Genomic DNA, 19,377 nt, shown 5'->3' with positions numbered 1-19,377 from the left:
AGCTATTTGTCATTTAACACCAATAATAATAATGATAATAACAAAGCATTTTTAGTTCAATATTATCATCCATTTTAATAAGTAATAATTAAATATTTAAATGAGTATCAGGCAAAAAAAAAAGTTATAATACCACACAATAATGTATAAGAGTTTGTGGTCTTAGTAAATGAAGTGAGGTTTTATAAATACTGTAACAGAAAGCATCATCATAGTGAACAACGGTTGGTGGAACATGAAACAAGCAGCTTAGTAGAGAGATGACTATTCACATGACTGAAATATTCCAGCTCTTCCCAAAAGTCCCATGCGGCTGCAAGATGTGAGGTCAGTAGGAGAGAATAGATGCTCACTTAATCCATCACGGCAAGTTTTCACATGGAACTGTGAATAAATCATCTCATAAGTTGGATTTTAATGTTCTAAGCGGACTAAACCAACAACCAACCAATCGGCTTTATGCATATTTTGAGTTTTTTTGTGGTTTACCATGTAGCTGTGGTACCTTCTTTTTTATAATTGAGCTCATTGTAATATCGTCCAACCCCTGCCCATGTGATTCTGTAGGTGTCAGTGTAAACCATGAGCAGGGCTGACTGGCATTTATGCCCTTTTATCACTGTGTCATGTCATCCGTAAACTCCAGACTGTAATCTCCCCCCTCCTTTTCTTCCGCTTCCTCATTTTCCCGCTGAAGCAGTTAATTCCATTTTCTTTTTTCTGCATACTCCAGGTTTAATATGTTGAAAAGAGAGCAGACTAATAAGTACTAATTTACGTCAAAATCTTGCCAGCGCTCTATTGTTCCTCTGCAGCCACAGCCTCATCAGGTCACCCTCTAGCTTCTGCTCAGCATTCAATTAAAGTCCCTCGTCCCATCAGAGCACATCACATCAGAGATGCACCTACTGGCTGCAATGACTTACTGGACCCTGCCTCATTGCCTGCCTGCCCGTCTCCCTGCTTGTCCTCTGATGCCGGACATTAAGGTGGTGGATGTGTTGTAACCCAGGCAAAAACCCATTATGATTTGTATAAAATAAGGAGTCTGAGAGACTTGTGCCCACAGCCATGATCCCAGCCCATTTCTGCTTCTCACAAGCTGCTGATACATATCTGAGAGGCAGGTCAAGCCTGCTTTAGTACGGAGGTTCAAGATTCCGCATGCCTCGGCTCATGACCTGGGCTGTTTTGAACAGAGCAGGAGCATGACTGTCAATGGGGAGTATAAAACCTCAGACTGTGCTGACAACCAGAGAGTGCAACAAAGGAAGGTTCAGGAGCAGTAAAGTGCAGCAAACCACTGACTATTTCCACTAAGCCACATAGAAACCGCTGCCATGAGCTTCAGCCCAGAGAGGATCTCGTCCTACCGCCGTCACTTTGAGGACAGCAGCAGCTCGTCCTACCAGATCAGGGTGTCGAGCCCATCCCCCACCAGGAGAGAGGCCCGTCGTGCCTCCACCGGCTGCTTCTCCTCTAGAGCCGGGGCCAGCAGCATGCGTGTGGACTCAGTGGGACGAAGGACCATGTCTGCAGCACGCAGGTCTCGCATGGTAGGAGCAGGGTAAGCCATTTGATTTTTGTTTTGCAGGCGAAGCCGTGAAAATAAATTCTTCTTCTACAGGCTCTCTTTAGGAATAATTTTAATCACTTAAAGGAACATATTTTGGTGCCTGTGGCTGTAGGTTAACTTGTAACAGTCATTTCAGTGTGAGTGCAGGCGCCATGGTGTGCGTTGGGCCGAGTGGAGAGCCTCCCATAGACCTGGATGTGGCTGCAGCTGAAAACCAGGAATTCCTCAGCACCCGCACAAGCGAAAGACAGGAGATGATCGTCCTCAACGACAGACTGGCCGTATACATCGACAAGGTAAAACCCCCTTTTTCAACTCGATTTTACTTATTTTGATAGGCGCAGCGAAAAGCAGATATCACACTGAACTCAAACATGTTGCACAGAAGTAATTCTCATCTTGTGGAGTGTGGTTTAGACTGAGTTTTCGTGTCCTTACAGGTGCGATCGCTCGAGCAGCAGAACAAGCTACTGGAAACTGAGATTGAGGCCTACCAGAACCGGTTTGAGAAGCCTGTGGGTCTGCGCCTGCTCTATGAGGAACAGCTGAAAGAGCTGAAGAAGATTGCTGAACAAATGAGAGTTCAGAGGGTGAGACGAGAAATCTCCCGGATCCTGCCTCTGCTCTTCCTTTGCTTAGACACTCAAGAGGGCATTAAGTTTACACCTCACCGATCTGTAGAAGATCCACCCAAACAACAATACAAGACGTCAACTTGGTGTTTTCAAAGTTCTTTACCTGGTAACAAGCTCATTTCTGGCAGGCAATTTGAGGGGGATCCTGACCGTGTTTGGGTGTCATAGACTACAGCTGTTGTCAGATGTGTTTTATGCACAGATGAGATGACTTGATAATGCGCTGGCAGGCACACACACAAGAATGAAGCTGAAATATAAAATGCAAAAGGCTCAGCTAGATTTTGCGCACACCCTTGTGTTCACCTTCAAATCTAGCAGACAGGCGTGTTACTTATGCTTTCTTGGTTTTCAGGACATTTCCTTGGCGGCCAAAGAGTCTGCAGCTGCTCAACTAAAGGCAATCAAAGTCAAATATGAGGAGGCGGTGGAGCTGAGGAAGAAAGCCGAGTTAGACATTGAGGCCTTCCGTCCAGTGAGTGACATTAAATTAGCCACTGTCCTGGGTGTGAACGTCGCCTACACATTATTTCTCAGGGGCAGACATACATGATAACACTTCTGTTTATTTTTCAGGATGTGGACAAAGCGACCTCCTCCCGCATTGCCTTGGAGAAGAAGCTGGAGCAGTTAGAGGTTGAAATTGAATTCCTCAAACGAATCCATCAGCAGGTGGGTGACATCTTTACGTAGGAATTAGCTATTCAAAGTTTGTCTTTTATTTTTAATGATTCCTAAAGGCCTCTCTCTCTTTTTTTTTTGGTTTAGGAAATTGATGAACTCATGAAACAGATCTACGCCGCTCACGTCTCAGCCCAGAGTGCGTTCACTCTGCCCGACTTGGCTGCTGCTTTGAAACAAATTCAAACCCAGTATGACGATATTGCAGCCAAAAATCTCCAGGTACAAAAATATCACACAAAACCACTTCCAGATGATGAAAAGTACACAGTTGAGTCTTCTGTAACGCTATCATTCTCCACTGTTAGGAAATGGATTCGTGGTATAAAAACAAATTTGAAGATCTAACCAAGAAGACGTCGAGCCATGTTGATAAAGTTCGAAGCGTTAGAGAAGAAATAGCCGGTGCCAAAAAAGATGTGAGTATTACAAGTGAAAATTAATATGTAAGAACCGTTTATTAATATTGAGTTTCTATAATTGGGCTGAAACTGTCTCTAGATCCAAAGTAAAGAACGAGATTTGGATGCCATGCGGACCAGAAATGAAGCTCTTGAAGCTCAGATCCTTGAGACACAAGAGAAGTACAGAAAAGAACTGGAAGAACTGCAGGTAAATGTCAGCTCATGTTGTCCCAGGGTGCACACCTGATCCCACCAGAGTCAGTCATAAATACACACATGCTCTCACATTCATACATGCAAACACAAAGCCACTACAACAACACGTTCATTTTATAACCCTGATTTCCTGATAGGCTCGGATTGAGGCCCTGCAGCTCGAGCTGAAATCCACCAAGGAGAAAATTGCGCTGCACCTGCGTGAGTACCAGGAGCTTCTGAATATCAAGATGGCTCTGGAGATTGAGATCACAACTTACAGGTAAGTGAAAATGATTTTAGGGTTGTGTCTTTGAGTGAATATTAATAAATTTGGTAATTTTTTGTTTTTTTCCTCTGCAGAAAATTGATCGAGGGCGAGGACCTGCGGCTTTCTGGCATGATGCAAACCTTATCTCTCACTAGCTGTAGCATGAGCGCCATTGGTGCCGGGATGAGCATCAGTGGAGGAGGCATGGGAGGGGCAGGTGGAATGGGTGGTGGACTGATAGGACGTGGTGGTGGTAGAGACATTGGGGGCAGAGTAGGAATGGGTGGGGGCATGGATGCAGGAGGCATGGGAACAGGTCCAGGAATTGCAGGTATAAGTGGAAGAATGGGTGCTGAGGGTACCAGTGGTAAAAAAGGTCCTGCTGGTACATCAGCTGGGGCAGACTTTACTGGTAGTCATGGATTAGGAGCTGGGGGTGTAGGTGTAGGTACTGAAGCTAATGGTGGGGTTGTGGGCAAAGGCAATGGCAGCAGACCAATGGGCACTGGAGGAACAAGTGGTTCTGGTGCTGGAGGTATGGGAAACCTGGGATTTGGTACTGGAGGCAAGAGTGACAGCAGCATGGGTGGAGGTGGTAAAACTGGAGGTTCAGGTGGGATGGGTGGAACCAGCACTGGGTTTGGTGGAGGAAATGGTGGTGTAGTTGTAGGAAAGAGTGGTGGACTTGCTGGAGGAATAAGTGAAGAGGGTAGTATAGCCCGTGGAATGGGTGGTGGAGTTGGAGGCAGTGGAGGAAGTGGGGGTGTGGGTAGTGACGATGCTGCTCTGTCAGCTGCTAGTGGCATGGGGAAGACAGGTGGAGGAAAGGGTGGCATTAGTGGCACGGGGACTACATATGGCTCAGATGGACATGATAAGAACATCGAGGCCTATGCAGAGCAGGCTGTGGAGCTGACGGAGAGGAGGACGGTGCTCATTAGGTAAACGTACCATCAGGTGTTTTTGCAGTTCTTTCAAACAGGACAAGCACTCACACCCAGAAAGTACAACCAAACACTACCCTTCATTAACAAACAATGACTTAACCTGGTCTGTGACAGAGTCGAGTGTGGTTTAACATGTTTGTTTCAGTCACTGTGTCTCTCTGTCTCTCTACAGAACAGTCAAAAATGAGGATGATGTGCTGGAAATGGACCACCAAGAACAGACCTACACCATCACCGGAGCGGCCGATGAGTCAGACAACGAGTGAGCAACACGAATTCCCAAGTGACCTCCTCTCACCCTTAAACCTCCACGCCCCTCTGAGCTTTGCACTGACCAAGCCCCATGTCTGGACACTGACCTTTGCCCTTTTGCCCCAGACAAGAAGACCATGACTGACCCTTTTGCTTCAAATCAGGGGCTTTAACTATGCCTCACTAGACAACTCAACATATTCTCTAAACTTTTGTGACCCCCCGACCCCTTTTTTTCCCTAAATGCCGCAAATAAAGCTATCAGCATTGAATTACCTTGTTGCTCTTTTATTTCGTGTCCTTTTGAGGAGTTTATATGAGGATAGAGAACGTCATTCAGCAATAATTCAATGCTGGTTAAACCTCATATTTTGCTTAGCACAAAGAAATGCTCCTTAGAATCCTGGCTTTGGATTGAAATGATGCAGAGTGAAAAAGGGAAAAGGAAGTCATGAGGGAACAGCAAAACAGAGAAAGAGAGGGGGAGAGGGACAGAGTCACCTGAGGGTCGAGATGGTTGCCCTGACACTTTCTGCAGGGCTGAGGAATCCGTCAGTCAAATGCGGTCCTGCAGCAGAGTGACGGCACACAGCCGTTTCCTGTCCTCATTCCATCCATTTCCACACCTTTTCCCACTGCTGCTGATCGGGAGAGATTGGATGTGGCCAGCAGATGCCAAACACGCTCAGTGTCCTGCTCAGGGGCAGAGAGTGAAGACATGCAACACACCAATCCTGAGACAGAAAGCGCAACAAAGACTGGAGCAGAACCGGTGGTCCGGTGCTGTCACGGCAGCAGTAACACAACTGTGCCATTATTGTTATAATTTGGCACATCTCAGGAAAGATAGCAAATAAATAAATAAAACAAATAATTCTCGGTGGATGGAAACCCAGAAAGGCTTCCTCAGTTCAACGTAATAAGGCTTCAATGGAACTTTTAGTTGTTTGATGGAAGATTTTTTGATGTTTCATTGGCAGCTTTAGAGTGGATATATGTCAATAAACAATTATTATTATTTTTTCTGAGTAAATAACTTAAAAAGGAAAACCGGCAACAGTGATACACGTGGGATAAATATGAGTGAGTTAATTAAAAGATCAATAAATACATTTTAAAATAGCAAAAACAGTCAAAGCAAAACAAAGAAAAAGGGGAAAAAGAACAGAGAAGAAAATGAGTAAATTAGACTTAGTCAAGTATTTTAGTGTGTAACCCCGTATTTCTTCCTGCACAAATGATTTATCTGAATAATATGCACTGATTTCATTTTAAACTCACGTCATTTTCACGAGCTCAGCCCACTCAAACACGCAGGAGAAATTAGTTTGAACCCGAAGCTGTCCATCGAAAATATGACGCTCATGTGAGAATGAAACAGGAAAGCATTTATTATCGATAGCCTCACTTTTTTTTTTTAATGTGTGGAGCTCTCCATGGTGCTTCCGTCTTGACACTGAGAAAACTCACTGGGGGAAAAGTGAGTACATTTTTATTTAAATATAGATAAATAAATAAATAAATAAATATTCTGAATTCCACAGCATATAAAACTAACAGGCAAAATTAGCTCCTTTAAAATAAAAGTTTAAAAAAAAAAAAACCCTCAAAGACAGTGTACCTGATCATTGATATTATTTTTATTGCTTATGTTTATTATTAGTTGCAGTTTCCTTTTAGAATGGAAAAGATACAAGACTGTATTAAGTGCTGTTTTTAAAAAAAATTCTTTTAACGTTTAACTTGTCGCAGAAAATGTTAGAAAATATTGTCCTCCTTGTTGAGATAATAACCGTGAAGTTCGCTAAAAATGTCTAACCATATTCAGCCATGCAGGCGAGTCAAGGTATCATGTCTTTAAGCGTGCTCTTTGCCTTCATATTTGTTTGTCTCACATTGCCAGCTTGCAGAGACAAACCCGCCGAAGTGGGTCACTAACCTTCATCCTGGGAGAAAAATGCGTTTTTGCTCGGGGCGAGGGAAAGAGCTCCTCAGATTCACCGAGAAGGGCAAAAGTTGCGACTTTCTTTGAAGCCGGTGATTCTCTGTCACTTCGGCGCATATGCTTTGGGTGGCTAAATCCCAATTAGGGTCGGCTGACACGCTGCTCTATTCACGGGCGACCCTGCCTGCATACATTTGCCTAGGAATGAACTCCTCAAATAGATCTGCTGCTAAATGCGCCGGACAGCAGAGAAAATCGGCCTGAGTGACACTTTCTTTCTGAGGCGGTCGAGTGAGAAAAGGTATGAATTTATAAGGTACACCGAAACATATCAATTCACGGAACTTCACGCGCCTTTATCCGCGTCTTCTCACGCGAGACAAAGTGAGTTGAAGTCAGGGAAAAGTGGCCTTCCAAAAAAAAAAAAAAAAACTTTGTTGAGACTTTGAATACCAAAACGCTGCAGCCCACTTTTGAGTAGGGATTTTTTGAATGCAATCACGCATGAACGGCGCTGAATCGGATGCCATTTATTCGGCTCCTCTCTAATGCGATTTTGAATATTAGTCTGGGTTAAAATCCCAATCATGTCATCTGGTGGGAGTCCCATACAAGCACAATTACTATTCAAACGCGTCTCAAATGTCCCACCCGCATCAAGGCAGCTGGTCTGCCCACGGTGCAGCTTGCATCTTTCCCCAGGTTTCTCAGAGTGTGAAACACCTTATAGATGAGCAGGGGAGGGTGTTTCTGCAAAAGCAAAGAAAATCACGGAGAAGATGGACGGTCTGCTCTGAGAGCAGGCACGAATCTGAAAGGAATAATAATGATTGTTTTGCTGGGTGGGATTCGGAGGGGCCAGAGAGCCATACGCGCGAGGATTTCAGTTTTCTTTCTTTCGTCTTCTCCTTTTTTTTTTCTTGAATCAAAATTTAAGTGTGACCGACTGAATGCAAGAGGTGGGCTACACAAGATGTGCTGGCTTACACGCGGAGAAATAAATGGATTTAGAGGAAAACAAAGTCATTTCTAAAACGTGGGAATCTGTGAGAAATAGGCCACATTGCTAAGTGGGACAATGATTGGGCTCTCTCCCCCCTCCCTCCCCTGAATAGACCCAAAGAAAGTTTATGGGTCGACATAAAAAATGTGTTTTCTTCTGCACTCAGAGGGGTCTTCAATGGCTAGGCCATTGAAACCAGTCCAGGAGAGGTGGTGGTGAACCCTTGGCACCCCTGAAGTATAGTCAGGGCGCATGAATGGAGATCCCTGGTGGGGCATTGCTCTCCGTATTTACCGCGTTGCTTTGCAGACAGGTTGTTCCTCTATATTCATGGGTCATTAATGGCCAACCAGTTAAATCAGAGAGAGCCCCACCGTTTAGACAGTTTTAATCCAAAAAAGGCTGGCAAGAGGCAGGCAGAGAGGGCCATAAAAAAGAAGAAAAAAACCCGACTCCCACCTCTTCCGAGCACCAATTCTTCTCAGGTCGTTATTTAAGTTTATTAAAGAGAAGAAGAGTTCATTAAAAAGAAAGAGCACTCGCAGAATCCGCAATAGTTTCTGAATAACCATCCAACTATGTAATTAATGTTTTTCTTTAAAAAAAAAAATAGAAAAAAAAAAGAATAGGAGGAGGCACAATAAGGTCGCTCCAGCCATTTAATTTCATTTAATTTTCCATCCCATTTGCCTCCAACACTGCCGTCACTCTGACACCGAGCCTTTTGACCACTCTTCAGGGCTTCAGAGCGCACAGCGGAGCGGGGATTCACCCCGGCGACTTTTTCCGCTAACAGAAAGGAAAGTCTTCCCCTGTTTTTTTCTTCTTTTTCTTTCCTCCTTTCATTCACCCCACCTCCTCCTCAGAGAATAATTAATTTCACTGTGGAGAAGTGCGAGCCTTTAAAGCAAAGCAGGGGTGGATGGGAACCAGTCGCAAATGGCGAGGCGTTAATAAATAACTCCCCGGCACAGCCGGGCGCAAAAACATTGACAAGATTGTTCGCGTGTAGTTCAGGACTGTGGAGGAGCGCAGGGAGAGGGGGCGAAGGGGGATAATAGTACCTGAAATAGTTTATTTTCATTTTGTGTGAAATAGTTTATTTTCATTTTGTGGAGAGATAACTGACGGAAATGCACTAATGAAGTGCTTTTATTTCATTTTATTTTTTAAATTATTATTATTATTATTATTATTTATTTATTTATTTATTTATTTATTTATTTATTTATTTATTTATTTTGGGAGGGTGTCTCTTTATTTATCACCATCTTTTTGGTTCTAATGTCGCATACTCACAGTCTTTCCTCACTCTAATAGTAATAATCCCCTTCCAAGATAGTTTTAGTACCTACATGTACATGTTTTACATTAATTGTGCGTGTGTGTGTGCGTGTAAAAGAGAGACACGGGGAGACGTGCACAGTGGACAGGTCAGAGGTCAACTTGTTCATGGTCTGAACTGTTCACCCAGTTGTTGTTTTTTCAGTTCAGACTCATAGATAGCATCAAAAAGCATCCGTATCTTTAAACAACCTGCTGCGCGGAGCCTCATTGTGAATGTGATTCTAAGTCCGCCAGTACCCAGACACTGTGTTCGCCAAACAAGTGGGTTTTGGTGGGCATCACGTAAGAGCTACAGATGCAAGAAAAATGTTGTTAGAAATAACAGTTTTGGAAAGAATATGGAAAGAATAATTAAAATATATTAACATCCATTCTCAAATGACTTAACATCGCAAAAAAAAGTACACTGTAGCCAGACCTGCCTGTGTGAGCTCATGCAAAGTTTTGGAGATACATATGGTTTTCATAGGGCAGCGATGTTGCCATGGTTATTTATTTATTTATTTATTTATTTTAATCAATCAATTAATCATTCAATCAACCAACAGGTTCAATTACTATGTCAGCCCAGCCACAGGAAGCAGCCAGCAGAATCACCTTGAATCTAGCGTTTCTATTTCTAGCCTTTTTAATAAGAGAGACAGAGTGAGCATATTTTTTTCTTTTTGTCATAATAATAAAAATATTAACAACAATGACAATATATTTTTTGAGAATATATTTCTTCGTTAAAACAAACAGCCTTTTGTACAAACGATGCTCCGTGTTTACATATTACATACCGTGTTTACACACACACATGTTATTTTTATGAAGGTATAAATAAATAAATTCTGCAATAATTCTATTATCTTCGTGTCCCTGAGCAACCAAAAAGGGAAAAAAATCATTTGTTGTATTTTGAGCCAAGAGAACCACAAACAAACAAAGTGTGAGCGTCGTGAAGATGATGATGATGGTTGTTTCTTTCTCTCTCCTCCTGCTGGTGGTTCTCTCTTTTCAGTACCTGCCTGATCTCAACCCGGCACACGCCGAGAGTCAATAGAAGTTAACAAGTCCTCTAAACTTTCCTGCGCCTTTTGTTAATCTAAGGACACAAAGGCGGAGGCAGAATAAAGCCCTTTGAAGTATGCAAAGCCTAAAGAATGCCAGCCAAGTAGATTTAAAGTAGCCACTGATTTCCAAAAACCTGCCTTGAAAGAGAAGAATGGAAAAGGGTGAGGATTTATGGAGAAATTATACAGTGGATTTGTCAGTTAAAATATCGGAACTGTCTGGAGGACAAAGCCACATGCTGAGGATTAATGGCCGCTCTGGACCTTTGATTCTGCACCCTCTTTTCTCTGGCCTTGACAAATTGGATTTCGGGGATGGGAAGGTCGCCTGGCCCTTTGTGTCTCTTGACCGTTTTGGAGCAATTCATTATACAGCGGGGTGAGGGAAAGTCTCCATGTGACCAGGCCGGCCCGTTTTCTCTCTCCACACAGCTGCTGGGTGAGCCCAACTCTCTCACACTCACTCACTTCCACACAGTCACCGCTGCTGCTACAAACTCAGGACCGCTCCCACCCCCCACCTCCTCCTTCTCTCCCTCCTACCTTACAGCACAGCATCACCTCTTTGCTACAATCCCCCCAATCTGAAACACCCTCACACACTTGCATCCCCAGATACAGGAGTGGGTGGGTGGGTGCGTGGCTGGGGGTAGGGTGGGGGGTAAACTTACTCTGCTCCATCACTAGAAAAGCCGGAGAGCATAACGCCACCGCGTCACTTTGAGGGCGGACATCGGCCTGTCCTCATCATCTCCTCCTCTCGCTTCATCCCCCTTCCCTGCGCGCTCTCCATACTTCCGTCTCCATCAGTCTTCATGGTTCTGATCTCACCCCACGCCATGCAAGCCACCCGGGCGTCCACCACCGTCAGTGTGTTTGCGGACTGCAGCATCCCGGCCGGGCTCCGGATTGGACCGGTACCGGGCATCTTCAAACTCGGGAAGTACGTGTCGGACCGCAAGGAAGTAGGGCCCAAGAAAAAGGTAAGTTTAGAGCATTAAAAAAAAGAAACGGGGAATAATTTTCTCTTTTTGGAAAGTTATTGTTTTTACTTGTTTTTATATATATATATAAATTTATATATATATTTTTTTTATTAATAACAGTTTTATTTTGAAACTTTTGGCAGATATAAAGATTGATTTATTTTTGTAAGCTTGCCTTTATTCAAAATCATTTTCGTTATTCCAAGTTTGTATCGGAACTGCTTTATTTTTTTCGCTGATATAATATACATTTTACTATATTTATATAGTATATTTTACGCGTGATTAGAATTATGTATATTATCTGATGTTTTTAACCATAAGTAGCTCCAGCAACACTAGAAATTAGATGTATATATTTTTAAACTTGCTCTGTCAAACTCCATCGGGCCTTGAGTTAGGCTTTTAATTGGTTTGGCCTGTCAAGTTGGAAATAATTGAGTTCCATTAGCGGCTGACTTGTCAGTCTGTGCTTCTACTTAACCGGCCTAATGGGCGACCCGGGTCTGCTGTGTGGGATTTCAACCCCTCAGCCGCCTCACATTTCTCTGCCTGGCGGGCCTGTTATTCCGATGAGCCGTTTAATTTTAATCTAATCCGGCCACAGAAAGATGCCACTGAGACAACATCCTAAAATAAATAAGCAAAAATAAAGGAAAATAAAATAAATAAAAAAACAAATAAATAACTAGATTGAAACAGTGAAACATGAATTAGTCCCACGTTATCAGCAATTAATTATTTAAATTAAGAGAAGTTTGGTGGTTAAATGATGCCTATTCAAAGACCAGCATTTTTGCACTTTTTAAGTCCTTCGGACTGGAAGTATGGGGGGGGGGGGGGGGGGGGGGGGGGGGGGGGGGGCCGAAGCCAATATATCTGCATCCTTTCTTTTTACACGCGCAGTAGTGAAGAGTTTGCGGCTCTGTGAGCATCTTTAACTGCGCCGTGTTATTGTTGAAGCTGTCATCGGGGGTGATTGATGTGTCTAAATGCGTGGCCCCGGGCTGCCGGCGATCATCAGGTGCAATCTCTGTGTCAAATGTCACGCTTCGATCTTTAATGTCCTTGAACAGTTTAGAAACGCTCTGACACTCCTCAAATTCGTTTCCCATATCAACTCAATTAGGCCCCTGTGTCATCCTCTTTAATGAATTATCAGCAGAGCGGAAAAAGACGCATTAAGCACGTTTTAAGGAATATTATTAGTGGCCGCTGAACCCTTCAGGTAGCTCGACTTGGAAGACAGTCGTTTGTGGCAATTTCGTTTTTTGTAATGTGAAAAAAAAAAAGATGAAAATAGCAAAACTGCATTTTTTTTTTAAATGAAGGCAGCGAACTTTCTTTTGAAAATGTTCCTTTTTCTGATGGTTAAAAATGGCCCTCACTGCTCACGTTTGTCTTCATCGTGTTTCTCTTTTTTCCCCTGGCTCAGATCCGCTTGGTAAGGGGGGAGTTCGTAGATGAGTCAGGATGTCCAGTCCCGGACTGGATCGGATTAATCCGCGCCGCCAGGAACAGCCAAGAGCAGAACCTGGAGGCTTTGTCGGACCTGCCTGGCGGACAGGTGAATATTTTAAGCCCGTGACATCACAGTTAACGGCCTCGTGAAGTTTCTCATGAGCAAATTCCTTGCCCCTCTATATGGACTCTTAAGTTAACACTGCTTTTGTTTTTACTTGAGATTTTCTACCGCGTGCTGAGAGAAATCCCCGCAGGAGAGGAGCTTAGTGTGTGGTACTCCAACGCTCTGGCCCAGTGGTACGACATCCCCATCACGGCCACTCCCACGCACGACGAGAAAGGTAAACGAGTCTGCAGAGAGTGGTGCTGATAATGTGGACAGTTGAACGATTTTCAATCCAACGAAGACAACAACAATAATAATAACAATATCATAAAAAATCAGTGACGTTTTTTTCCTTCTAAGGACGCGTGTGTCGTTTTCACGTGAACACTACCTTCTGTGGCCATGGCCTCCGATTTACAGATCTGACACATCGACATGTTGAGGGTTTTAAATGACTGCCAATACCCCATAATGTGACTGCTTTATCGCTCAGAGATGGAAATCAATTGGATGTTTTTTTCCTCCCTGCAGGCGGATTATTTATTCATTTGCAATGTATTCTTCATTTCGCGCGTTAAATAAAATATCGTGGTTAAGAAATCAAGTAAAGAATAGTATACTGGAATAAAAAGATTCATGAAGGGAGAGAAAACTGCACTTTTAGCTGTATTTTGGGTGGTGTTTAATTATTAAAAACTAGTTCTTGTGGGCGGATGAAGACGATACAGTGGATAACAGGTCGTCAACGCAAATCATTTTTTGGAGTAAAATGCTAGGAGGAAATTATTCGATTTGCTAAGATTAAAATACAGAACACAAGAGGATTTCAGTTTTGTGAAAGATAATTTCTCGATGGGTTAAGATTTTTCATCAGCCCGTCTTCGAATTTTTAATCAATTTGTGCGGGCCAAATTGGTGCAAAGTAGGCGTTTGCGCGTCGGGGATGAAACACTTAATCTTGGTTAAAAAAAAAAAAAAAGCTCAGAAGAATTTAATCGGTTTAAAAAAGATTATCCACCGATACTTCATTGGAAATTCCATCAACAGGCTATTATTTTATCTTGCACATTTAATTTCGAGCTGGAAGGGCCTCTTGAATACTTCCTAAAAGCACAGCGGCGAAGCTTTAAATGATATCAAACTTGATTCGAGATGTTTTTTAAAGCTCTTACTCTGCCACAAAGTAGTTGCGGTTCTTGAAACACAGAATAAAAAAGCAATTAAAAGCAGAAACTGATGCGCCTCGGCGACCATGGAGAAAGAAGAGGCTGGTGATTCAGTCGCGAGACTGGAGGTTAACAAATGTCATCGCGCCATTAATATTCATGTATTCAAAAGCAAATAAATTCAAAAACAAGTGCTTCACGGTAAATTAGGTGGGTGCGTTAAGGTATTGTGGGCTAATGAATGCTAACTTTTATGTGGGGTGTATATTGCCCTGATTCTCCGGCCCAACACACCGTGTGCGCTCCTGGACATACGCTCTCCTCCATTATGAGGCGTCAACAGATGGGCCGCCGCCATTGTTTCCGGGGACTTGCGATTTCAAGCAACAGCTGCTGTCACTTCCACGGGAAAGAGCACAGAGAGGAAAAGTCCCGCATTCAATGCGTCGTTTTCTGAGCGCCAGATTGGGCTGGGCGTTTGCCCTTTTGATGGTGATCATAAACAATGGCCCGTATGAGGATTACAAAATCATTACATCTATATTAGGCCTAACCTCAGAGTGCTGGACTGGGGGTCATTATGTGTCTATTACCATTTGGCACCAGATCTTAGAAACCGGATCATATCCATTAGGCTTGAATTTTAATTTCAGGTGCTGTGTAGCAGTGACTGATAAAAATCTGTCAGAGTAAATGGGATATTTAAATAGGTTTTAATGTTATAGGTTTTTTTATGCGATAATGTAGTTGGGAATGGGAAACGTGTATTTTCTGATTTTTCAATCCTTTCAGCCCAAGCTTATGTTTGTTTGACTTTTGTGTGTGTGTGTGTGTGTGGTTACATGTACAGTTTTCTTTTTTTTTTACAAGTTACAGTGGCTGTTATTGCCATTTTACGCACGGGATCTAACGCTCCACATTAATGTCTCTGTTGTTGTTGTATGTGTTGTTTCTGTAGGTGAGGAGCGTTATATCTGCTGGTACTGTTGGAGGATATTCAAATACCCGAACACACTCAAGGCTCACGTTCACTTCCACTGCGCACTGAGCAACGGGCGAGGGTTTGTGAGCAGCGAACAGGCCAGGGGCACAGAGATCTTCAGCAGGTCACCAAAATCTGGAGACATTCCCAACAACTCCGCCTCACCGAGGAGCGCTCACAGTAACTCCTCCATCACAGACTCGGGTCGGCGGGCGGTGTCCTCGTCCCCGTTTTTGAACAAAACGGGACTGTCAAAGAAAAGCAGCTCCGAGGAGCAGGACAGGGCCCTTGACATGAGCGTCACTTCAGGCAGAAACCAGGGGCATCTCCTCGGCCTGGGCGCCACCACTTCAATGCTAAGCAGCATGGGCTTCCATCCTGGTGTGCGCTCAGCCTTTAAGCCAACTGGTGTCTCAAAAGTCCCGGGAACGGAGGGCTCCAGAGAGGAGGCCAACGGAAAGCTGAGCGGTATGGGATTCAGCAAACTTATTGGGAACATGAAACCAATCCGCAACGTGGGCGAGGGTCTAAACGCAGGGGGGAACCACCCTCCCAAGTGCCCACCTGCAATTATGGACTCCACATCTCCGATGGTGCCGTGCACAAACGCAATCCGAGGTTTCCCGCTGCTGCCTCACATGGAGGAGACCTCAGCTTTCAAGCACGTAGAAAGTCGTTTCCACTCCGGCCTGTCCCCGTCCCGTTACCCACAAATGCCCCCTGGTCTCCATTTTGAACGACTCTCCCTCCCTCACTTCGACGGTGTCAAGACTTACGGTGGAGACTGTAACATCCCCCTGATGCCCTTCACTGTCTATAACGGGGAGCTTTTATACAGCTCCCCCTACTATCCGCTGAAATTCCACTTCAGCAACCTCCTCAAGTACCCAGAATCCGTGTCATACTTTGGTGCACCCTCGCTGAGCCACGACCTGGGGTCGATCACGAACATTGACCGGGAGATCGCCATGCACACACAACAGCTGTCAGAGATCGCAGCAGAGAAGAACCGGACACGGCTGGATTCCATCCCCGCCGGAAGCACGAGCAACACCACTTCTGGCAAGCCTAAAAAGGGACATCTGTGTCTTTACTGCGGCAAGCTGTACTCCAGGAAATACGGCCTGAAAATCCACATGAGGACTCACACAGGCTACAAGCCGCTCAAGTGCAAGGTGTGCTTCAGGCCCTTCGGAGATCCCAGCAACCTGAACAAACACATCCGACTCCACGCGGAGGGAAACACACCCTACAGGTGTGACTTCTGCGGAAAGGTGCTGGTGCGGAGGCGGGACCTGGAGAGGCACGTCAAGTCCAGACATCCCGGACAGACCGTCAAGAAACTGGAGGACAAACCGGGCGGTCTGTTCGAGGAAGCCGAGCAAAAGAGCGACAATGACAGCGACGTGGACGTGTGCTTCACCGATGACCAGAGCGACCAGGAGTCGAGCAAAAACAACGACTGAGATGTTTTTTCACGGCCACATAAAGACTGGCATTGTCTTTAAATATTGTACACAGCAACACGTGTCATTTAGTCTTGTATGAAGTCTTGCATTTTTTTTTTATTTTAGATGCCTGGAAGGCTCGCGAACTACAAACATGAAGAAAACATGTTTCTGGCCTCGAAATAAACCTCATAATCCACAGCCTAGCTGTTAATCTCAGTAATAAGTGTGGAGCTAGGCTTAGTATTCAGTTTTCTCACGTTTCACGGCTGCTTCGGACCCCCAAAAACCCTTTAAAAAAGACAAAAAACAAATAAAGAAAAAAGAAAAAGATGATCGTTGCGTTTTTGCCATGCAAACCAAACCACAACAAAAGTGAAAAACAAACGAGGAAGCTTCCTCGCCCTTTTCCACATTCCTTTTGATGCCGACGAAAACACATCTGCCAGATCAAAAAACAAATAAATAAAAATATTCACATTTCAGCAAAACCGTGAAGGCAGCAGCGCAAAACAAGCAAACCTCAGTCACACAAGAAAAACAAAAGCTCACAAGACTGAATATGACACTAAAACACGTCTCCTTGATTTGGTTTGCAGTGTAAAACTATCTCTTGTAAAATCCCCCACATCCCCCTCCTCGCCAATTAATTTCATGTTTGGAAGTGGTTCTTAACTAAAGGCCCACCAGAGGAGGGGTTAGCGTTACATTCACTAACACGCGATGTAGACACATGATCATTGTTGTATTTTCCCTCCCTCGGACTGTCAGTTGCACTTTAACAAACAAGCAAACAAAAAAACAGCAATGGGCATTTCATCTCCACGACACGGCTGCTTAATTAGCTGCTGATTATTGATTTGAATATTGTATCTATAGCCTCACCCGCACCCTCCTCCTCCTTCCCACTCACTCACTCACTCACACACACCGGCGCGCCTCGCGCACTGTTCTTAAACTTGCACTTTCTTGCCGAGGCGCGCGCTTCTCGCTGAGGCACCCGATAGCATCCAGTTTATTTAAGGAATCACGTCTAGACAAAGAGTATGTATTGAGTGCAGTTATATAGCCTATGTAAAGAAGTTGTAAAGTATGATATTTCAAATTTCAGTGGAGAAGTGATGTATACGTTCGTTTCAAAGTGATCTTGTCCACGACGGACAATGTTTTACTCCTGTCATTGAGTCGGTTGCTTTTTAAATAAATTTAATTTAATCTTTTTTCTTAAACAAGCTGTGTGTGTGTGTTATAATCCTCTGCTACTTCAAACATAAAACTTCATCTAATACACGCTAATAAATACATTTTTATTTATTAATCTATTTTATTTTATTTACTCAGATTTTGGAGGCGCTCAAAGTGTGCGTAAATTCCGCTACAGCTGCGCAGTGAGTCGCCCCTATATTGCCCTTAAAACAAGCAGAATATTTGTGACAATTAAGCAGGATTTCTTTTTAAAATATACATAAATTAAAACAAAAAACAAAAAACAAGTAGCTAACGGAAGAGAAACTCAACTTCAACTGGGTAAACCAGGCTTCCCAAAAAGGACTTGTTTAAAGACGTCTCCTTCGTGGTGGAAGACAGTAGGCCCACGTCTTTGTAAGCTGAGGTATGTTAGAAATATTTACAATTAAAATAGCAAAAAAGCGGACCCCTGTATTTGTCACACTTTTACATATTGTATTAGCAGATCGTTAAAGCGGTTGCATTCATGCGTCAGCAGCATTTTATTCTCTTTGCTGCATTAAAGAAGGCATTTTGTTTCTGTATATGCGCCACAATAAAGAAATTTTCTAAAATAGCTGTCGTCTAATGAAATGGTTTATAACCGTACAATATTTAAGTGAAAATATAATCGAGTAAAATTAATTAAACATAAAAAAAAATCCAAAATTGAATAAATTGGAGGATTTTTTTTTCGCGAAATTAAACGAAAGCCAAAGGTCCACTCCGGCCCACGACTGCATGAAATCATAGAGTGGGTGAAGGTTTCATCCCGTGTGGATGCTCTGGACTGAGGCAAGCTTTTTTTGTTGTTTGTTTTTTTCCTGCTAGCAGGGCGGACATTGCTACACCGCTTTGTTCTGCACACAGTCCCCCTCGGTTAAGGAGCGACAGTGTCCAGTATAACAGCAATCACAATCAGAAATTCAGTAATACATAAAATCCGTTTGTTGTGGCTTTCTTTTATAAATCACGGCATTTAAAAATGCGTCACGAGCTACGTGTTAATTGGACAACTTCCTCCTGCTAATTTTAAATGAGCACTGTTGATTGGAGTGCATCATTTTGAAATTAAAGCATGGCCCGGAAGGTTGCAGTGGGGTTGAAACCCGTTCCAGATCACATCGCGGGTACACCCTGAACAAGTTGCCAATCCGTCACAGGCATAACACAGAGCGACAACCACACACTTCCACATTCACACCTGTGGCCAGTTTAGAATGAACCCAACACTGTTTGTCTTAGCACACAGCACAGCACACAGGAAAACTCCAAGCAAATGTCATTAAAGAATGACTATTATTAATTAATAAAGAGTCTCTAAACGAAAACATGTTTCAACAGTAAGACAGTAAGAAAATATTCCAGGCTGCGTGTCCTGTTTACAACATATGAGAACAACGTAATCTCTGTCAGATTCTACGGAATCTCAGCTCAGTGTGGGTTCAGTTTAAAAGTATAAAAGGTTTGGCTTGGACATGATGTTAATATGCTACTTGATGTTTCCTAATACTTAAACAGATTTTTTTTAAAAGGTGCTGAGCCGCCTCCATTCCATGTCTGCTCGGAGCTGATTAAGCTCCTCACTTTATCTCCAAGGGAAAGCCGCGCCACCTTCATTTATTTTGCTTTTATGCATGCTCTCATTCTTTTGGTCACTATCACAGGTGAGGAAGGTAGATCGACC

General features: G+C 43.5%; 2 protein-coding genes across 2 annotated transcripts; both read left to right on the top strand.

Annotated features, from left to right (window-relative positions):
- Positions 1–1,032: 1,032 nt before the first annotated feature.
- LOC146508002 (glial fibrillary acidic protein) lies at positions 1,033–5,453 on the top strand. The gene is made up of 11 exons (XM_085175990.1): positions 1,033–1,567; positions 1,713–1,872; positions 2,017–2,166; positions 2,567–2,686; positions 2,788–2,883; positions 2,980–3,114; positions 3,201–3,311; positions 3,394–3,504; positions 3,650–3,774; positions 3,855–4,703; positions 4,882–5,453. Exons 1-11 carry the CDS (start codon positions 1,341–1,343, stop codon positions 4,973–4,975), a joined length of 2,178 nt encoding a protein of 725 aa, XP_085032116.1. The 5' UTR covers positions 1,033–1,340; the 3' UTR covers positions 4,976–5,453.
- Positions 5,454–10,980: 5,527 nt separating this feature from the next.
- On the top strand, positions 10,981–16,846 carry prdm13 (PR domain containing 13). The gene is made up of 4 exons (XM_085178481.1): positions 10,981–11,294; positions 12,733–12,864; positions 12,982–13,102; positions 14,992–16,846. The coding sequence occupies exons 1-4, from the start codon at positions 11,127–11,129 to the stop codon at positions 16,479–16,481; spliced, it is 1,911 nt and encodes a 636-aa protein (XP_085034607.1). The 5' UTR covers positions 10,981–11,126; the 3' UTR covers positions 16,482–16,846.
- Positions 16,847–19,377: the final 2,531 nt, after the last annotated feature.

Source organism: Neolamprologus multifasciatus, chromosome 11 (assembly GCF_963576455.1).
Source record: "Neolamprologus multifasciatus chromosome 11, fNeoMul1.2, whole genome shotgun sequence".
Taxonomy (NCBI): domain Eukaryota; kingdom Metazoa; phylum Chordata; class Actinopteri; order Cichliformes; family Cichlidae; genus Neolamprologus; species Neolamprologus multifasciatus.
This window is presented reverse-complemented; position numbering and strand designations above follow the sequence as displayed.